The sequence below is a fragment of the Chelonoidis abingdonii genome, chromosome 4 (genome assembly GCF_003597395.2).
Source record: "Chelonoidis abingdonii isolate Lonesome George chromosome 4, CheloAbing_2.0, whole genome shotgun sequence".
NCBI lineage: Eukaryota > Metazoa > Chordata > Testudines > Testudinidae > Chelonoidis > Chelonoidis abingdonii.
In genome coordinates this window covers 146,202,016-146,223,523 of record NC_133772.1, presented here as the reverse complement: position 1 = coordinate 146,223,523, position 21,508 = coordinate 146,202,016, and the positions used below count along the sequence as shown (strand labels likewise).

Sequence of the window (21,508 nt, the reverse complement as noted above, 5' to 3'; positions counted from 1 at the left end):
ACTACTACATGACTGGGCTGCAGTAACACCCACAAACAAGCTTACAGGTTGGGGACACAGAGCCCCTAAACCAGTGCCTTTGATTAGGGATGTGGGGTGTCATGGTGGCACTGTTGTCCTCCACTTGCCCTTGCAGGGATGTGTCTCAGTCAGTGGCCTCTAATCTCAGGTAACAGCTTCATTTTGAAGTTGTCAAAAGGCTCCCATTCCCCTTGCTTCCCCAGCAGAGTTCCTTGCCAGTAAAGCATCAAGTGTGAACTCCCCAACTCTAGACTCTGAGGAGACCCTGTGACTCCCTTTGAGATCATTCCCCAACAACTCCATCACTCTATATCTGGAGGTTGTGGGAAGGCTGAAGTCATGGACTGTACCTCTGTGGAGGGGGGCTGGGTGGATACTGCTATAATGGGCTTCCGCTCTTTGGACTGCAGTAATGGTCTGTGGGCATGGAGCCTGGCTGGGCTGTGGAATTCTGCCCACACTTTTAGCCATGAAGCACCTGGGTGAGAATTGGGGCCAGTGGCATTAGTCACACTTCTTTACTCTCTTATAGAGCCATTATAGGTGCAGACTATGCCAGAGGCCATATGCACCTCACCATATATACCCCCTCTGAAAATTAAGAGGTAGATTCATGAATGTTTCCTCTCTGTAGTAAATTTGTGTTTCAAAGCATAAAAACTTGATATCACTTTAATTGATCCCCAGCATAATTTGAAACTATGCTCCAAAGAATCTTAGTTTGAATAGGAGGAGATGTGAACCACTTGAGCTAAAATGCACTTCAAGGCAAACATGAAATACAAGAGGGCTCAATCCTCCCATTAATCCATGAATGAAATTCTTATTAGGGACAGTGTGCATGGACTGAGAGAAGATCCTGATGATCAGTCCTCCAAAACAAATTAATTTAGAAATTGCTGTTCTTTAATTCATCCATACAGTACAGTACATTCATATTGTAAGGTATTTGTCATTCATAACTTCCTTGTTTCTGTAAAAAAACAGAGCTGGGACAGTTGTGAAAAGCTAATCAAGGAATTGGAAAGCAGGCTGCGAGAGCTTAAGGAAAAAGTAAAAGATCCGCTTCCAGAGGAACATGAAGAGCTCTACAAAACCAAGGAACAGGTTAAGGTATTGAAAGCACATTTTGTAGAAAAATATTCCTTGTACAATACTTGAGCCCCTAGGAGACTGGAGTTCTGTCTTGCCTGCTCCTCTGTGAAACTGTCACTCCACCTCCCTCCCCTCTATGTGGTTGGATGTCTTTATTCATTGTGTTACCAGTCTATTATAGACTGTAAAATTCTCCAGGCAGGGACCTTATTATTCCCCTTGCACACCTGTGGCATGCTAAAAATAATAGAGAAAAGGAAAGGAGCGCCAGAGTGGGGCAGCAGCTGTTTAAGCCTTTGCTGCCAATGTCCTGCCATGAAAGTTACATGGCATGGAAAGTATTTCCAGTTCATGACTCGTTCTGGTAATTTTGCGTTTGGCTTCATGGCATTCTGCTTTATTACCAAGTTTATGAACTGAATTGCTTGTTCTTTGTGGAAACAAGTAAGTTTACTGATGTCAGATGCCTTTGGATCGCTATCAGCTCCCTGAGATCTTCTTTGTGATAGCTGGCTTCCTTTCATGTGCAGGAACAGTCTGCTTTCAAACACGTGTGTTGACACAGTGTTTATTAAAAATGCCTGCACCCTGTCTGCATACACCCACCACCACTGAGAATACCAATAGTGGTGCTTTGGCAATGGGGAACAAGTGCCAAATTGTGTCAGTATAGAAGCAGCCCTTAGGTACAAGGGAAAGTATAGAAGGACCAAATAAGGACCCCAGTTTCTTCATTTGATCTTTCTTTTCGTGCAGAGCACTGGACTGGGACTCACACAAGAGACCTGAGTTCCATTCCCGAGTCTGCCACTGGGTTGCTGGGTGACCTTGGGCAAATCACTTCCTTCCCTATGCCTCAGTTTATCCACCTGTAAAGAAAATAATAATGGGGATAATGACCTCCTTTGTAAAGCACTTTGAGATCTAAAGATGAAAAGCGCTATATAAGAGCTAGGACAGGGGTGGCCAACCTGTAGCTCCAGAGCCATTTGCGGCTCTTCAGACGTTAATACATGGTTCCTTGTATAGGCACTGATTCCGGGACTGGAGCTACAGGCGCCAACTTTCCAATGTGCCAGGGGGTGCTCACTGCTCAACCTCTGGCTCTGCCACAAGCCCTGCCTCCACTCCACCCCTTTCAACCCTCTCCCCTCAGCCTGTAGTGCCCTCGCTCCTTTACCCCGCCTGGCCGTTGGGGGAGGCTAGCCCCCAGCCCCTCCCCTTCTGCCTGAGGCCCCACCCCTCACCCTCCTTTTCTGCTCCTCCTTCCCTGCAGGAGCCCGGAGCAACCTCCCACTTCCCAGCCCTGGGCCACCCGAGCACCCTCAGCCCTGGAGCTCCCTACTCCGGCTCCGGCCAGTCCGGCCGAAGCACCCCCAGCCATGGAGCGACGGCAGCCCAGCGTAGAGCACCAGGGCTGTGGACGGGCCCCCAACCCCCAACCCCTGCGCTGGACAGCACGGTCCCAGCACCCCGAGTCATTGCGGCAGCTACCTCCTACAGCCCTAGCTAGCCTGAGCTACTGAAGAGAGGGGCCCTGGGAAGGAACTGCAGGAAGGGGCTTAGGGGTGGAGCGTGGGCAGGGCCACGCCGGGCTCTTTGCGGGGAGACAGCCTCCCCCAGCCCATGTAGAAGAACTATGAGGGTAGGAGGAGCTGTCTGTTCCCCTTGTTCTTTTTTTTCTTTTTTTTTTTTTGGTCCAGTTTACCTCTCCTAGAGGCAGAGCATTTTTCCTTGTTAGCAGAACCAGGAAGGTTTTTGACAAGTTTTCTTTACTGTAAAATGTGACTTTCCCTCATGTTTAGAACACAGATATTTCCCTACTGCAGTTTGTTGTGCAATTACTCCTCTACTTCAGTGACAGCGTTAACACAAATACGTTTTAAAAGCCATAAGGAAAGATTATCTCCTTGTAACTAAAGAAATGGGTCTGGGAGTTGTTGGATTTTTTTGTTTGTTTTTTAAAATTTTAATATTTTTTAAAAAGTCCGGTCGGCAGTGCAGCGGCGCTAAGGCAGTCTCCCTGCCTGCCCTGGTGCTGCGCAGATCCCAGAAACTGCCAGCATGTCCGGCTCCTAGGCAGAAGGGCAGCCGGCCAGGGAGGCTCCATGCGCTGGCCTTGCCCTGAGTGCCAGCTCCTCAGCTCCCACTGGCCGGGAACTGCCAGAGGGAGCTGCGGGGGCAGTGCTTGTGGGCAGCACACAGAGCCCCCTATGCCTAGGAGCCAGACATGCTGCCACTTCTGGGATCTGCGCAGAGCCAGGGCAGACAGAGACCCTGCCTTAGCCCTGCTGTGCTGCTGACCAAGAGCCGCCTGAGGTCAGCACCACCCGGTCGGAGCCCACACCCAAAACCCCCTCCCACATCCCAACCTCCTGCCCGAGCCCTGAGCCCCCTCCTCCACCCCAGCTCCCTCACTCCTGAGCCCACACCCCCAGCCAGAGCCCACATCTCCTCCCACACCCAACCCCAGAGCCTGCACCCCTACCCGGAGCTCGCACCCCCTCTTGCACCCCAACCCCCTGCCCCAGCCCAGTGAAAGTGAACAAGGGTGTTCAGTTTTGTGCGATTAGAAAGTTGGCCACTCTGCCAAACCCTGCAGCAGAGTATCAGCAGATATTGGGTGTTGGATATCTAGTAGAGACTATTTTAGTATTTTATAGAGTAACAGGAGGCTTGTTTCTGCACTAATGAAGTCAACAAGAGCTATGCCATTGACTTTAATGGGCTCTGGATCAGGCTCAGAATAACTAACACTGGAGGGGACCCTCTAATAAAGCTACAGAGAGATTAATTTTTTTAAGCTAACCATTTCTCTTCCCACCCTTCCCCAAACAGGATGCAGAGATAGAAGGAAAAGGAAAGGGAGGCTGACCTAAAAGCATCCTGGCAAAGGCTTTCAGGGCTTTACCCTTTATGTGTAAATTTCCCCTCCTCTTTTTCTGTTTTCCCCTCCCCCACAGGCCAATCAGAGGATTAAACCAACAGGTTTTGAAAAAACACAGGCGCTTAGTCTAAAGGATTGTTTCCCTTGTGTTTAATGCAGGAACTGGAGAAGTCACTTGCAGACTGGAATCAAAACGTGAAAGAACTTGATAATATGAAGGCAGATTTGGCTCATTGTATCCTTGCAGAAGATGTGGTGCTGCTGAAGGAGCAAGTAGAGCATTTGCACAGGAAATGGGAAGAACTCTGTTTGCGAGTAAGTCACTTAGCTGTTGAATATACTGTTCATGTCCTTGTTCTTTGTTGATGCATTTAGGGTGAAATGTCTTGCTGGGTCTAGCCAGCAGAAAGAAACATGCTTTAGTGGGGTCTCTTTTGTTGCATTCTTTGCTGATGCAGTTTCTTTATAGCAGCATGGCTGAACAATAGTGGAATAAAGTTACTCTGGGCTCTGCTCTCTTTGTTTCCATAACACACAGTGCTCCAGTTTTGCAAACTCTTTAGCAATATAGTGTATGAAAGAAATGCAACTGTTGGGTGAAATGGATGGCTTTGTTCTAACTCACAAACTAGAGTGCTAAGGCTAAACAGAGGAATTGCCTGAGGTAAAGGAGGGGAAAAGTGGGGGAGAACTGTTTTGCTGTTCCTGCTACCTACATATGAATTCACAAATGATGGCATGTTACATAGGCTTATGTAAAATACAGCTCCAAGAAAGCTAATAAATGAAATTGAGAAATAAATTAGCTTTTCAGTATGTTTAGTAAAAAGGACCGAAACATATTAAAAATGGACTTGCCCTTTCTTTAATATAATGTATTTCCAAAACTTTGCACAGTTTACTGTTCAACATTTGCCATCTTTTGTGGCTTACTGCTTTATTACATTTAGTTAGCACTGCGTTTAAATGTACTGGACCAAATTCATTCACAGAAGCCAATGGAGTTACACCAGGGATGAATTTGGCTCACTGAATTTATAGATTGGTATATATCGATGTGTAAAATATATATGTAAAATACCCCTGGGTATTAATAGAGAAAGGTAATGGTTAAAGAAACAAAATGCTAGATTTTAAGATTCTTGATTTAAGAAGATAGCGTAACAGATAGTTCTAAGCTAGCGACAGATGGAACCCTTTATAGTCATTGAATTACACAGCTCTTTTTTTGTAGATGACAAAAGAAACCTGTAGAAACAAAGTTCTCTTAGTATTTAGGGCCCAAACCTTACCTAGGCAAAGGGAGTTTGGGTGCAATGGGAGTTTTGGTGGAATAAGGATTGCAGTCAGGCCCTTCATAATAACTTTGATGTGGGGAAATATTTTGCCTTAAACAGAAGCCAGGGCTACACTACAGAGTTAGGTCGACAATGTCGACCTAACTCTCTAAGTGTCTACACTACAGCATTGTTCCTACCAATGTAAGCCCTCCAGTATATCGAGCTTAATAACTCCACCTTCACAAGAGGCATAGCGTTTATGTCAGTGTAGTTAGGGCGCCATAGTGTCTGTGTAGACACTGCTTTACTTACATCACCTGTCAGCTCTGCATGGAGCTCACAGCTCTGAGGCACTATGCAGAGCAACAGCCCAGGATGTCGGCGCCCAGCAGCAGGGCTCTGCACGGAGCCAACAGCCCAGGCAATCAGTGCCCCACTTACATTGGTGCCAGCACTCCTGGTAAGGGGACACGCCACCAGCAGAAGGAAGGTAGGGTGGACATGAAAAACCACAGTAATTACTGCGGTGGCTGTACATTGACCTGGCATAGGTCAGTTTAATAATGTAGTGTAGACAAGGCCTGAATGGCTAATCCAATGAAATGTTCATTATTTTACTTACTACAGCAGATTCTGAACACTGAGAATGTTAGACTTGAAAACATGTAGGTACAATATTTTCAAAGTTGGATGCCTGATTTGGGCACCTTCTATATATTCATATTTAGACACCTAAATAAGAGGCTTGATTATTCAGTGATGCTGAGCACCATTAGCTCAGATAGTGAGTGCCCAGTGGCTCTGAAACTGAAAATCAAGCCAATGTGCCTAGCTACATGATTAATCCAAACTGTAAACTTTTGGCCATTGTAATTCAATTTCAAACATACTAATAGAATACTCCATTTTGTATGTCTTTTGCGAGGGGAGTCGAAGCAGGAGAATGAAAGATATGTATTGTTTGAAAACAATTGATATTTAAATGGAGAGGTTTGAAAGACTTTAAAAGTCAAACCCTGCACCTATCAGGAGTGAGGCAGCCAGATGCTCATGCTGGAAAGAGTAGGGAAGTAAATAAACAAACAGTTAATGAGCAGATGCATTCAAGGGGATTAGTGTTTGCATCCTGCCATTGCAAGGTATGTGTAGGTCAGGGTTTTAACAGTTCATATCAGTAAGGGTTCTGGTTTATTACAACACACACACGTATGGTATGTGCAGATATCTAAATCTATAGTGCATGTTCCACCTCAGAGCAAAGAGTGGGACAAAACCACAGACCGGGAAAAAGAGTGGAAGCACAGAAGGGAAAGGCAGCTAGTTCATAATGGCCCCCCTTCAGTGGAAACTCCCCAAGAGAGTTCCTGCCTGAAGTTCTAGTGGGAAGAGCTCTGTGACTGATGGGGGGGCTAGAACAGGGAACAGCATTCTAAGCAGAATGTTCCCCTCTTAAACAGGCAGAATTGAAATCAGAAACACTTACAGGAGTTAATGCTGCTTCAGTCAGCATTGCTGTCCCCTCCTTGCCCCCAGGGATGGCGTTAATTTACCTCATCAGCAGGGAGACTGTGCCGGTGGCAGAGGATAGCCGGTGCCATCATGTGATCCCCATTCTGCTGAAGAGTGAGCAGCCATATCATGGATGCAGAAGAGCTGGCAGATTGAGGGGGATCTCTGGATTCTTTGATTGATTTCTTCTTAATATGAGTTAATGTGAGTCTAAATTAGCTGTTGCCACTCAAGAAAGAGATCTTGGAGTCATTGTGGATAGTTCTCTGAAAACATCCACTCAGTGTACAGTGGCAGTCAAAAAAAATGAGCAGAATGCTGGGAATAATTAAGAAAGAGATAGATAATAGGACAGAAAATATCATGCTGCCTCTATATAAATCCATGGTACACTCACATCTTCAATACTGTGTGCAGATATGGTCGCCCCATCTCAAAAAAAGATATATTGGAATTGGAAAAGGTTCAGAAAAGGGCAACAAAAGTGATTAAGGGTATGGGACAGTTTCCATATGAAGAAGTGGGCTGTAGCCCATGACAGCTTATGCTCAAATAAATTTGTTAGTCTTTAAGGTGCCACAAGTACTCCTGTTCTTTTTGCGGATACAGACTAACATGGCTGCTACTCTGAAACCTTTAATAAGACTTGGACTTTTAAGCTTGGAAAAGAGACAGCTAAGGGGAGATATGATTGAGGTCTATAAAATCATGATTGGTGTAGAGAAAGTAGATAAGGAAGTGTTTTGTACTACTTCTCATATCACAAGGACTAGGGGGGTCACCAAATGAAATTAATAGACAGCAGGTTTAAAACAAATAAAAGAAAGTATTTCTTCACACACCGCAGAGTCAACCTGTGGAATTCCTCGCCAGAGGATATGAAGGCGAAGACTATAACAGGGTTCAAAAAGAACTAGATAAATTCATGGAGGATAGGTCCATCAATGGCTGTTAGCCAGGATGGGCAGGAATGGTGTCCCTAGCCTCTGTTTGCCAGAAGCTGGGAATGAGCGACAGAGGATGGACCACTTGTTAATTACCTGCCCTGTTCATTCCCTCTGGGGCACCTGGTACTGGTCACTGTTGGAAGACAGGAAACTGGGCTAGATGGACCTTTGGCCTGACACAGAAGGGCCATTCTTATGTTCTTATGAGTTTTGGAGGCCATTCCTCTATGCCCTTTCCATAACACTTCTAACCCCCTCTTTCTGTGTAGTCCATGTAATGTGAGTGAAGAGGCAGTGCGGATTTAGGAATACATTTCTCTACCCTTGTAATTTGTTGTGCATGAGGAACATATGGAACCCAAGTTCTCAGAACTGAAAGGGCAAAAGGAGAATAGTGTGAGGTTATCTAATGTATCATGTGATATGAATGATCTTTTTATGTTTCTTTTCCCTCATTGCTACTCCCAAATTTCAACCATTGTATAAAATTATATCAGGCGTAGAATCCAGGCACTAGTAATAGGAGAGGTAAATGGGAAGACTGCCAATGAGATGATCAAAGGTGGACAATAAATGGGATCTGTATTTGCATAATTTATCATGATTGCAGAAATATGGGAACTTATTACAGGGATGTATCTCAACACGTGTTGTGTGTACGTACATGTGTCTGTCTGTAAGATATAGCTATTTTCTATATGTTTATGTGTATAAATGAATGTTTTGTTTTCCTGATTTACTTGGCATTGTCAGATTTCCACTGCATGGCATGTGAATTGTTACAAATGTCATAATTTATAAAGCCGTCATCTAGTTTAGTAGCTTTTCTAAAGGAGAGAATCTGCTGTTTGTTAGACAGTGTTTACTCCTGGTGTTCCAACCTCATGTTATAACATTCTGGTTACCATCTTTAAAAGGAAAACTGGAGAACTCTAATAAATGGTCCTGTGAATTGGAACCGCTAATTAATTTAGAATTTTGCATTTATAATGAAGTCTGCTGCGATAATCTAATGTTAAAAATAAACATAAATATATATCTTAGTCATGCATGCTTTTAATTATATTTGTAATTGTTGGCTTCCTGCTGAGAGATTTCAGAGATGTTGACAGCTGTCATGTATTGTTATCCATAGGTGTCTCTGCATAAGCAGGAGATAGAGGACAGACTCAATGCGTGGATTGTGTTCGATGAAAAGAATAAGGAGTTATGTACATGGCTGGTAGAGATGGAAAGCAAAGTGTTACAGACTGCAGATGTTAGCATTGAAGATGCGATAGACAAATTAAAAAAGGTGAACAGGAAAGCAGCTTTTCATGCATTCTAAGAATTTGTTATAGACAAGCCCACACTAAAAAAGGAATGTGAACAGGATTTACAGGCTAAAGATTAGACGTTTAAACATTTAGACCCTAATTGACAAAGGTATTTAGTGCCTAACTTCCATTGATACCAAGTCCTTTGTCTTTATCCCTACTGCTGATCAATCTCAGAGTCAAAACCAAAACAGAACACCCCCTGATTGCGCTGCAGCAACATACTGCATTTACACTTGGGACTCCTGCTTCTTACACTGGGAAAGGATGTAACCTATGGGTCCAGTGCTTGATATTTGTAGTGTGTGAAGCTAGAGACTCCTCATCTTGGAGTATCCTTTGTAGGTAATCTGTGGAGCCCTGGCAGTGCTTCATTGCTCCCCCACTTCTCACCAGTGCTAGCTGTTGTGAAAGGGGCAGTTGGAAGGTAAATGGGGGGTGATCCCAGAATACGGAGGTGTGCAGTAGTTTTGGAACTAAGTACATAGGAGGTCACCACAACCAAAAAATACCTCCAAACCCACAGATCAGGTCAGGAAACAAACCTGATTTCCTTCTGTGGTACTGGACTTGATTAAGTAATAATATATAAAAAGCACTGTCTTAAAGACACAAGACAGTAGTCCACCGCCAATGTCCTTTCCTAATGGCTTAAGGGGCTCAGTAACTAATCCCAGATCTCCGAGTATAAGAATACCAGCAAAGGAAGAGCACTTTGAACTTGAATTCAGGTTCTTTCAAGGTAACTCATTGAAAATTTAAGTTAAAAGAAAAACAAACAAACAAGAAAATATTAGAAATTTAAATTGCTATTCTTAGGGTTAGGTACCTGAAAGCTTTCAGGTCTTTAAGCCACTTACTGTTTATAGCAGTGGTCCCCAACCTTTTCGTCTGGTGGGCGCCAGACGAAGGACCATGGCAACGGTCTAGCATCCGGCGAAATGCTGCTGAATTTCGGTGGCAACATGGCGGGGACCCCTGGTTTATAGTGTCTTAATTATGGGTACTTTATTCCATTAAGAATAAGTTTTCAGCGTAGTACTTTAATGTATTAAAACACCAGATCTAATGTAGTTCTTTGTGGTTTGTTTTCCCTACCCTTCTCTATTTTATTTATTTTCTGGTTGTATGATAAAAAATAGGTTGAGTCCTCGGCTAGTGTAAACTGATGTAGTTCCATTTGCTCCAGTGGAGCTCTGCCATTTTACACCAGCTGAGGATCTACTCCTCTGGTGTTTCTGTAGTAGTCTTGGTCATCCTGCTTCAAGCCCATCCCTACCCCACACAACGAAGAAACCTAGAAACATAATTTCAACAAGAAATTGATTTTCAGTATTTGCTGTGAGTAATTTTGGGATGTATTTTTTCAGGACTGTATGGAAGAAATAAACCTGTTTGGTGAAAATAAACTTCATTTGAAGCAAATGGGTGATCAGCTGATCAAGACTAGCAACAAGAGCAGAGTCGCAGAAATAGACGACAAACTCCATAAAATTAACAATCGGTGGCAGCATCTCTTTGATGTCTTTGGAGGACGGTAAGAACTTAAATTTCAATACTTGCATTTGATGGAAAGTGATTGAAACTAGGAAGTGGCCTTAAACTTTTAAATAAAATGCTTATTTTGACAATTTGTATAGTGTCTACATGGGGTTCCCAACTAAACTCAGAAACATAGTGACCTGATTTTTAAGTAGATTAACTGGGATTTCAAAATTGGCTTAAAAATAAGATTAAATCTATATTTTCTTATTCAGTTTGATTGTTAGGGTTTTCTGGTCTATTTTGAAACCACACTACTCCATGTACACAGCACTGGGGGGTGGGGGATTTTTCTTTCTAAATCTGAGGATTTAAGGTGGAATCAAAGTGATTTTACTTTGCTATCATTGTACTGAACTTCATTTAAAAAATACCGTATTGGCTGTGCAGTGATGCGGTAGATTCTCCATCACTTGGGAATCTTTAAATTAACACCGGATGCCTTTCTAAAAGATAGGCTCTAGTCCATGTTCAAGTTAATGGAATATGTGGGCATCACTGGGTCAAATCCTATGGCTTGTGTTATGCAAGTGGTCAGACTAGATGGTCAAAATGGTCCAGTCTGCTCTTAACATTTCTGGAATGTCTAACAAATAGGAATTTAATCCCAACATTGTAGGCTGCTCTTACAAGACCACATCTGTAAGGCCTGCACATTATTTTTAAAATGCAGCATTCACCACAGACCGATAAATTAGGAAAAACTTTGCCATGGCAAATCAACAAAATCTGGATAGCCCCATCTATGACCTCTTCTGATTGGATTAAACGTTTTATTTTACTGAAAGAACTAAGAAAATTGTGACGCTGCCCACTGAGATTATCCAATTTCATTATAATCTGTGAACAGATTGAGTCTTTATCCCACCCCAGCAGAGTACACAGACCCCAAGGTAGTGTCCAGACTCACACCCTTCCTGGGATTTGGGTTTGTTGGTAACTCAGAAACAATAAAATGAATACAACATTGGCATCAACCTAAGCCTTCTGCCCAAGATAAACTCTTTCTAGAGTTTCTCCCTGTCCTTGTTTTCTGTGGGCCTCAAAGAAGACTCCCACGCCCTTAATATTCTGATTGGAGCTAAATGGGCCCAACCATCATCATGGCTCAGCTGTAATTACCCTGAATCGTAATGAAGGGTTTTAGCACTGGAGTCTAAGGTAACTCAACAGAAGAGCTCTTCTTTAGAGTCTGCCACTCAGGTCTGCTCTTAATGGATAGGGCACTGGATTGGGACTCAGTAGACATGGGTTCTATTCCTGGCTCCGCCACTGGCCTTCATGGTGATCTTGGGCAAGTCTGTGCTTCAGTTTCCCCATTTGTCAAATGGGGATAGATACTATCCTCCTTTGTAAAGCGCTTTGGGATCTGCTGATGAAAAGTGCTATATAAGAGGAAGGCGTCCAGTTCTTCATGCAAGAGGTTTCCTACTTGCAGTTCACTCCAGTACCATAAATACAATGGAGATCCATCAGCAGAAGTGTTATAACTGCATTTTTTCTCTGCCTGTTATAGGTTTGTCGTAAGGTGCTGGGTTTTTTACGTCTGAGACCACTTAGTGTTGTTGTTTTGCTGCACACTTGTTTTCAGTTTTGTACGTTAACTATTGTGAAATAATGTTTTCAAATACAAGCTACCATATTTTAAAAAAAAACTCTGATCTTTGCAAACAGCTTGGTGCCACTTCATACATTTTTTTAGTTTAAAAACTGAGTTACACATGGTGTGTTTTACTGATAATATTTGAGAAAGTACTAGAAATTAAACGCAAAGGAAAGATTATTTTCTTCACAACACTGTACCCCACAAAGTACTCAAGTAATCTTTGCCATAAACCAACCTCTGCCTGGCTGCAGCTAGGAATAACTTCCCCTTTGCATATATTATTGCATAACTGTCCATCGTGGCAGGGTTTTTTGCACTTACCTCTGAAGCATCAGAACAACAGCCACTGCGTTGGGGTTATGGATATTGAACCAGATAGACCAAGGACCTGGGGGAGGAGTGAGAGTAGGGGAGTCTGGACTGGTGAGACTAGGATTTACTGGGCAAAGGGACTGGGACTGGGATGAGAAGATTGAGTACTGGGACTGGCTAAGTGAGGAGAATGGGTGGGACAGAGTTGGATGGGGAAGAGACAGGACAGGGACAGTGTGTAGGGAACTGAAGAGGTCACCCTTGTGGGGAATGTCCCCTAGAATACACTCCCCTCCTCAGCCAGGGAGCCTCATCATTCCCCTGCTGTCACCAAATATGTCACTTATCTCAAGTAGTAGAGATCTGTGCAGTGATCTAAAGGTTCTAACTCTGATGATGTCAAATGGTGGAATTTCTGTTTTTTCATTATTCTTTTTTAAACTTAGGAAATTACCCACACAAAACTTTGTTAAAAGAGTCATCCTGTGCCCTGAATGAGACACAGATCCTGTGGAAAAAATAGTATGTGATCCTATAATTAAAGACTACATCATGAACTATATATGCACAAAGAGGTCACATTAATGTTGCACAGGGACCCTTATTTCTGTCATTTCCAGCTTTTGAGTGCTTGACTTGGCAACCTAAATGTTTTTAACATAGTTTTTTGCATGTAATATAATATATATATGTCTATACAATATTGAAATGACAGCAAAACACAGTCAAAAGCCAAGCTAATCAATACAGAACATTTTCAATAAACAACTTACTTCAACTTAAACCAATAAACAGCCTGGGACAGATGGGTAAATTAGGTGAGTTCTCAGTTTAGACCTTGGAGTGATTCTCTTAGATCATGGTGACAAGCTCAGATTTGCCATATGGCAGCAGCTACACAGAATGGACTTAGCGCTTTTATTGTATGTATCTGCTTGGCTTGTGCAGTTCACAAAGGCATTGTCATGTGTGTCACAGCTGAAGCATGGTTTGATGTAAACTCGGAAGCATCTGAAAACATAATTCCCATGGAAAAAATAACATGCAGACATCTGTTCCTTTTTTTAGTTATGCAAATGAATTTGTGTACAGCTTTGGAGAGACTGTTAGCTAGCCATGCTCTTCTGTGCTTTTCTTTGTTGGCTGACAGGAAAGGAAAACGTAGGGTACTAGACAAACAAAAGTTTAAAGTCTAATTTGAGATTTTGGCCACTTTCTGAGTGTGGAAACATGTACCTTAGATTCCAGAACTAATTGTGGAAACATGTACCTTAGATTCCAGAACATCATCCGCAATCTTTTCTTATCCTCACTTATCAGTTATCACTTATCGTCTGCATAACACAGGTAGCTTTGCAGCCTGCAACAGGTAGTCTACATACAGTAGGTCCAATCTGTGTCATTACAGGGAATGCTCTGGGCTTATCTACATGGCAAATTGGTGCACAGGAGCCAGTGTTGGAATCTACAGTGCAGTAAATGTCCCATTGTCTGTGGTAGCAGTATCCACATGGCAAGCTATCTTGCAGAAAGCTGGTCTGCTGTAGATTCACACCTTCGATTATGCCACAGTAGCTCGCTGTACAAACAAACCCTTAGGCTCTGGCCATGTCTACACTACAAACTTTGGTAGACACAAGTTACACCGTCATTCAGCCGCCACACATAGTATATCACATATGCACGTACATACTTGTCTCCTTGCGTCAGCGCTGCACATGCTTACCAAGAGTGTTTGCAGCGCACCGTGGGTAGATATGCCAGTGTGCAATGCGCTACCATTCAGCTCACCATTTTTTGGGAAATTTTGGCAATGCATGGTGGGGCCAAAACGAGTTCGGCAGAGGTGGGAGCAAGGGATCAACTTCCCAACATGCAACTGTCTCCATCCCATAATGTCATCTCTATCCCATAATTTTTGCACCTTTTTTTCAAAAATCTCATGAACCCATAAGTCATAAGTGTGGCAAGCACAGGATTCACTATTCTCCAGTATTTGCAGAGCCGCAAGAGTAACTGAATCAGCTGATGATTCTTTTGGAGGACAGATTGCTGTGGGACATAATGAGAACCAATTCAAGGTTGTGGTTGGCATTCACAGAACAGCTGCAGATGGTGGAGCACGACTTCTGGGCCTAAGAAACGAGCACTGACTGCTGAGATTGCATTGTAATGCAGGCTTGGGATGACAAGCAGTGGCTGCAGAGCTTTTCGAAGTGCAAGGCTGCATTTCTGGATCTGTGTGTTGAGCTCGCCCCAGTCCTCCAGCTCAGGAACACCGACATTGAGAGCTGCACTGACTGTGGAGAAGAGAATGATGATCACACTATGGAAACTTGCAAAGCCAGATGGCTACCGGTCAATGGAAAATCAGTTAGGAGTTGCAGAATCCACTGCAAGGGCCATTTATTGCCTCCTGCTACACAAGGCTGTGACGTAGTGGGTGGATTTGCAGCACTGCGGTTCCCGAACTGCGATGCAGCAATAGATGGAACTCAGATATCTATGTTGGCATCAGAGCACTTTGCCACGGAGTACATCAATAGAAAGGGCTACTTTTCTCTGGTTATGAAAGCATGGGTGGCTCACCACAGACACGTCACTGATGCCATTGTGGGCTGGTCAGAGAAGATGCATGATGCTCACATCTTTAACAACACAGGATTTTTCAGAAAGCTACAAGCAAGGACTTTTCCCCACTGACCGGCGGATTACCATCGGCAATAGTGTTCCTGGGGGACACGGCCTACCCTCTGCTTCCCTGGCTCATGAAGCCATACCCTACCACCTCAGCAGCGGCAAGGAAAGATTCAACTGCCTCCTCAGCAGGTGCAGAATGACAGTTGATGTGCCTTTGGTAGAGTGAAAGAATGCTGGCATTGTTTACTCACAAGATTGGATCTCAGTGAGAAAAATATCCCAATGGATCTATCTGCCTGCTGTGTCCTATACAGAGGCGACACGTAACTGTTGATAGTGGGGGGAGGGGGGAGGAAAGGAGGGTGCAGTTTAAAAGTTCGGTTGCCCCCTGAACCCCTCAAGTCTCAGCACCTCCCCCAGGCAAGCCTTCCCCCCACTTACCCTCAGTCTCCCCTCCCAGAAAGCAGTAGCCCATCCCTGCAGCATCCAGCTGTTGCTCCTGCCTCTCCCTTTGGGGTGCAGCTCACAGCCCACCCGACCTTTGAGGTCACTTGACTGGCTTGACTCTGCCAGCTGCCACACAGGGATGGGGCCTGGTGGCACCATATGACTAAGCAGGGCTGGCTCTGAGTCAATAGGAAAACCCACACCTAGGAATGGGGCGCCTCCCCCCCGAGCCCACAGAGGCTGGGAGGTTTCCAGCTGTGGCTTTCAAGGCCCCCCAGCTAGGGGCTCCTGCACATAAGCCACCCCATGGCCCTGGTTAAATCCCTTCAGGTCCCTGTGTGAGACCCAAACTAACACCGAGGCAGGTACAGAATTTAGCTCCTGCAGCTAGGCTCCATTGGCCTGGTTTGAGGGTCGCCATGGGTCAGCACCAGTGTGAGCCAGCGTGCAAAGGGGGAGGACAAAGGGAGGGCAGCTCGCTATTGCTGGTGTCTCTGTTTTGAATAAATTATTGTGCACTCATGTATTTTGAACCCACTCCCTGCAGAAAAAAGAAATAAAAATGTAAATCCTGGTAGAAATCGGGGTCGGAACATATATTCCCATAATGCCAGAGAAATGGTCAAATGCATTAGACTTCCAAATAATTCCTTGGATTTTTGGTGTGATTTTCAAAGTTTTAGTGCTGTGTTGGTGATTTTCAGATACATCTGTGTTAAAGCTAGTTTCTCTCCCTCCCAGCCCTTCTCACCCTTGTCTGGCAGTGATGTCAGAACAAGGAATTTGTGATGATCAATTTTTTGACGAATGATGTAATAAGTAAAGATTAGGGGGCAGTTTGATCGTCACTGTTAACTCCTGCACTTCATTGGCCCTACTCCTTCACTGGAGGGCTGAGCACAGGACAGGGTAGATTGAATTGGAGTAAGCTTTACTTTGTACATAAAAAGCTGTAATATGATAACAAACAAGGCAACAGAGAGCATAATCCAAGTAAGCATTTTGTGCATGTGTTTGTGTGTGTTTTAATTTTGGGGATTGCTTCAATAGGAAAATCTCTCTATAAATCATCAGAATCTGAGGCTGAAGGTATCTGATTGTACTCAGAAGACTTTTATCTTTTGGTTCTGAAGCCTCTGCAGCGTCATCTTTTCATTACCACCCCCAGGCAATCACTCAGGGTCTTTTTCTTCATGAGCTAATTCTGTTGTGTCAAATTAAAGCTACTTTGTGTTTGTGGTTGGGTTCTCAGCAATTTGCCAGGTAAAAATGCAGGTTAACAGAAGGAAACCAGTGGGGGGGGGGGGCGGGGGCCGGTGTGCCTGCGCATGCACGCTGTGACTCCCCAGCTAGGGGCTTTGCAGAGGAGGAAGAGGATGAAAAAGGCTTTTTCCCCCCTAGGGGAGATGCTAAAGCAATGAATAAATAGGGCATCCATAGAAGAGGGGTTTCCTCTTCCATGGGTGCTGTGGTTACACAGACAGAATCCTTGCAGTTTGGGATTTGCAAGCTAAGGAATGATTTTTCATTATAAACGGTAAGTGCTGTTTCAATAATCAGCTCTGCATTTGGTTATAGTGCGTGTAAGAATAGAAATCACTAATTCAGTAATATCTGTCTGGGTGGTTCAGCAGCCTGGGGGGATGGGCACTGCTATGTCAGCATGTGCGTGTGTGTGTGTGTGCAATTTGCCTGTGACAAGTGGATGAGAAAATGGATTATGCTGTGTGGGAGATGCAGTTCATTAGACTGGATAAATAGCATTCAGGGGCCTTCTCAGTTAAAATTTGTACTGGTCTCTTTGGTGTCTCGTGTCAATGTCAGTGGAGATTTGGGACTACAATAATATGGATAAATGGAAGGTTTAATATGAAATGTAGCTTGCCCTTTCTTATTCAGTGATTATGTGATATTAATTATCTTCATTCAAATAATAGAACCAACCAATGTAAAGGTTTCTGGGTTATTTCCAAGAGCCAGAAACTGCACAGAGAAATGAACTTGCACATATTTAAAGGTTGGGCCCAAATGAAGGCATCATTTCTTAAGCTTGTGTGCTTTATATAGTCAGTTTGTACTAAAATCTACTGAACAAAGATTTCCTGTTATCAGACAGTAATGTCAATTGACAGTGCAATTTAATTTCACCATATTCTCTTTAGCAAATATGAATAGTATCTCTGCTGCCTGACCAGAATGATATTTACACTGATAAACAAGATTTAAAAATATACATCTGAATCTCTTCATCCCATTAAAGAAATGAGTTTTATTTAGTTTGTTCTTTCTGTTACATTTTCTGACAGCACTGATTATAAACCAGCATAGTGCAGGCAGGCACTGTGCAATTCTTTATCACATCATGTTCCTGCCAACACACTTTAGTCCTGGCCTGCAACAAAAGAAACCTTCTACCCCTGGACACCTCCTGAGCAAGGACTGTCAAACATGCCATCCTTTCATGTGGGTTTATGACACTAACATCTAGAAGGGATTTGTTTCAGGCCATCTGATGCATTTCAATTCAGGCTCCAGTGGTGGAATGTTAGGACCTGATCCAAAGCCCATTCAGATCAATGGGAGTCTTTCAGTTCACTTCAGTGTCTCAGGATCAGGTCCTTAGTTATAACCCACTTGCAAGATACAGTCCCTTGCCTCTACTTGAATTAATGTTTTCATCTTAAAGCCTATAGTAATTGTTTTCCAAGCATGTCTTAAAGCATGCACTTAAGTGCTCTACTGAATGAATAAGGGCCATATTTAAGTCATGTTCATTGCAAAGTACAGGAGATTTTTCAGCCTTTTCCTTTTCATAGCCCCAGAGAAGCAAGTTGCAGCTGGGGAATGTTATGACCCAGTGCTGCTAGAACCAATAGTCTCTTGAGTGGATCTGAGCAAATTGTTTGCAGCTGATTCTGTTATCTAATAAATTAGTGAGCTGTGTCTGTTTGTGAGCTACCCACACACTTTGATTGTTACAGATGTGTTTGTTATTCAAAGTTATTTGACCAGTGGTTTATGTGACCCTATTTTGGCCTGTGGGCGATCAGGAATTGTTCACCACATCTATTACTTTGACCATTTGCTTGTCTTAACTCACTATTCATGCTGTGTGATTGGTCACCTAGCTCACATGGTACAGCTTCTGCTCCCTGATTAAATGACTCTCATACCCATAAAGAGCTTTCAAGACAGCAAAATGATATGAACACTTGCAGCAAAAATACTCCTATGGTTCATATTTGAGGAGCAGTCATGACATTTTCTGCAAACAAAAGTTAATTCACGCAAACACTTGCAGAAAGCAAATATGAGACTATGATAGCAGAGAGACGCACATGTGGTTTTTATTCAAAGGGTCTTGGATTCTTTGGTCCAATATTCTTCCAGGTCCATTCCTGAGGGAATGCTTCCAGTTCTCTTTGACATGAGTGGAAGTTGAGGGCACCTGGCATTTCTCAGGAGGTTTTCAGCACCTTTCAGGATTTTTTTATGGCTACCCGGCAACTTCGTTCCTCTGTCACAATGAAACTCTCTACAACCAAGTTAAAGCTTGTCTGTGTGGGAGATGGAACTTTTTCAGGGGCTGGTTCTGAGACTGTGGAATGAACTCCCCCAGGAACTAAGGACCATTACAAACCTCACCACCATCTCCTCCAAGTGCAAGGTGTGTTTCTTTGACCTGCCTGCTCCAACAAATACATAGCAATATTTACATTAACTCCCCTCCTCTACCCCTCCCAAAAAAATCTCTCCCTTCCAAAACAAAACTCTCCACTGTGCATGCTTCTTCCTCTAGGGAGAGGATGAGAAAACAAACAACACGTGACAGATGTTAGTCACCTAATGCGCTACTGGAAAACGCTCACATGTTACAGTGTCGAGCATGGAATACAAACCTATAGAGAACAGAATTAGAATATATTAACCTTGAGCCACATGCACAGTGTTTGTTGACTTCACTAAGAATTTACCCGTCTGTGTGTTTATTCAAGGCAGTAGTTAGTTCACATATTGTGGTGATGTACCAGCACTGATTTCTGAAAGGCATTTATTATCACCTGTCCGTTTATCTTAGGTTTTAGTTCTCAAGATCAAGATTAATGACCCAGAGCATTAAGGATGGGACGAAAGACATATTCTAGCTGGCATATGTAACAAATTAGTTAATTAGATTTGCATGTCTCTGATGATAATTGTGTTACGAGTAAACACATGCTAATAGTGCCACAATGGTTGTTTCCATTGTGCTATAGTTGCTGGCAATCCTAACAAACATTTTCTACTACAACAAACATATTGAGATCAATATTTATATCCTGAATAAGGGAGGTTTCTAAGCCAAACACCTGTATTTGCTTTCATCATTGTAAGATCTTTTCCTTTTAAAAATCATTTCATTGTAAAATTTCTTCCTTTCTGTTTTTCCTGATCTTTGTTTATTTGTCAAAGGTGCAGCCATGCAAACACTTACTGTTACCAAGGCTAAGCTTTAGTCACGAGTGTTTTTAGTAAAAGTCATGGACAGATCACGGGCAATAACCAAAAATTCATGGCCTGTGACTTGTCCATGTCTTTTACTGTAAATACCCTGACTAAAACTTAACAGCTCCTGGGTGGCTCTGAGACACCGCCGCTCTGGGATGCCCTGGGCACTTGACAGCTAGTCCCTGCGCAGGCAGTGGGGGCTGACTGCCCCCAGCTGCTCTGAGGCCCTGGGGACTGCTGCTCTGACGGCCTCTGGGACGGCCCCTGGGACCGCTGCTGCTCCAGTGACCCTGGGGCCAGCTGCCAGGGCTGCTCCTGCAGTGGTCAGTGCGGCTGGCCCCGGGACCACCCCAGCAGCTGCCTGAGTGGCTGGTCCCGGGATCCATCCCAGCAACTGCCTGAGCAGGTGGCCTCAGGGGCAGTCACACCAGCATCTGCGGAAGTCACAGAGGTCCCAGAAAGTCATGGAATCCATGACATCCATGACAGACTCGCAGCCTTAATTATTACTTACTGTCACATTGTTTCCTTGTGCTCCCCAATCTGTGTCTATGTATTCCCCTGTTGTCGCTGATGTTATACTTAGATTGTGAGCTTTTTGGGGCAGGGACTGAATATCTTTGTTCTGTTTACACAGCATCTAGCACCATGGGGTTGTGGTCCATGACGGGAGACCCTTGGTGCTAAGGGAACACAAATAATAATACTAGGTGCACTACTGATACTGATGTCCATCGAAGTCATGGTAGCAAGCGCTAACCCAGATAGTGTTTTCAGGATTGCATGAATGTGGTGTGAATGAACGGTGCCAGTCTGAGGCCTGGATACCATCAACCAGCCCTCATATATTGTCCGAATGCAAAGTCCTGAGCACTTAATGGTATTCTGTATGTACAATACACAGTGATTTTGTAGATTCGCATCGTGATTTTAAAAGCGAAGAGTAGAAAATTGTGGTGCCCCCCAGGGGTCTGTACTGGGGCCAGTGTTCACACATGAGCTGGGAAAAGGGGGTAAACTTTGAGGTGGCAAAATTTGCAGATGATACAAAATTACTCAGGGTAGTTAAGTCCAAAGCAGACTGCAAAGAATTACAAAAGGATTTCCCAAAACTGGGTGACTAGGCAAAATGGCAGACAAAGCTCAATGTTGATAAATGCAAAGTAATGCATATTGGAAAACATAATCCCAACTGTACATGTAAAATGATGGGATCTATATTATCTGTCACTTAAGAAAGAGATCTTGGGGTCATTGTGGGTAGTTGCCTGAAAACATAGCCAGCAGGGCGTGGATGACAGGGGATGGATCACTTATATCCACTCAATGTGCAGCGGTAGTCTGAAAAGCTAACAGAATGTTAGGAACCATTAGGAAAGGGATTGATAATAAGACAGAAAATATCATATTACCTCTAT

General features: G+C 43.7%; 1 protein-coding gene across 1 annotated transcript in view; it reads left to right on the top strand.

Moving 5' to 3' along the window:
• The window catches only part of SYNE2 (spectrin repeat containing nuclear envelope protein 2), a 280,671-nt gene that overhangs the window by 233,586 nt on the left and 25,577 nt on the right, over positions 1–21,508 (top strand). Inside the window, exons 96-99 of the mRNA XM_075065745.1 lie at positions 1,009–1,134; positions 4,163–4,318; positions 8,875–9,033; positions 10,426–10,592. Of these exons, the coding sequence (XP_074921846.1) occupies positions 1,009–1,134; positions 4,163–4,318; positions 8,875–9,033; positions 10,426–10,592 (608 nt within the window). The remainder of the gene's footprint in view (positions 1–1,008; positions 1,135–4,162; positions 4,319–8,874; positions 9,034–10,425; positions 10,593–21,508) is intronic.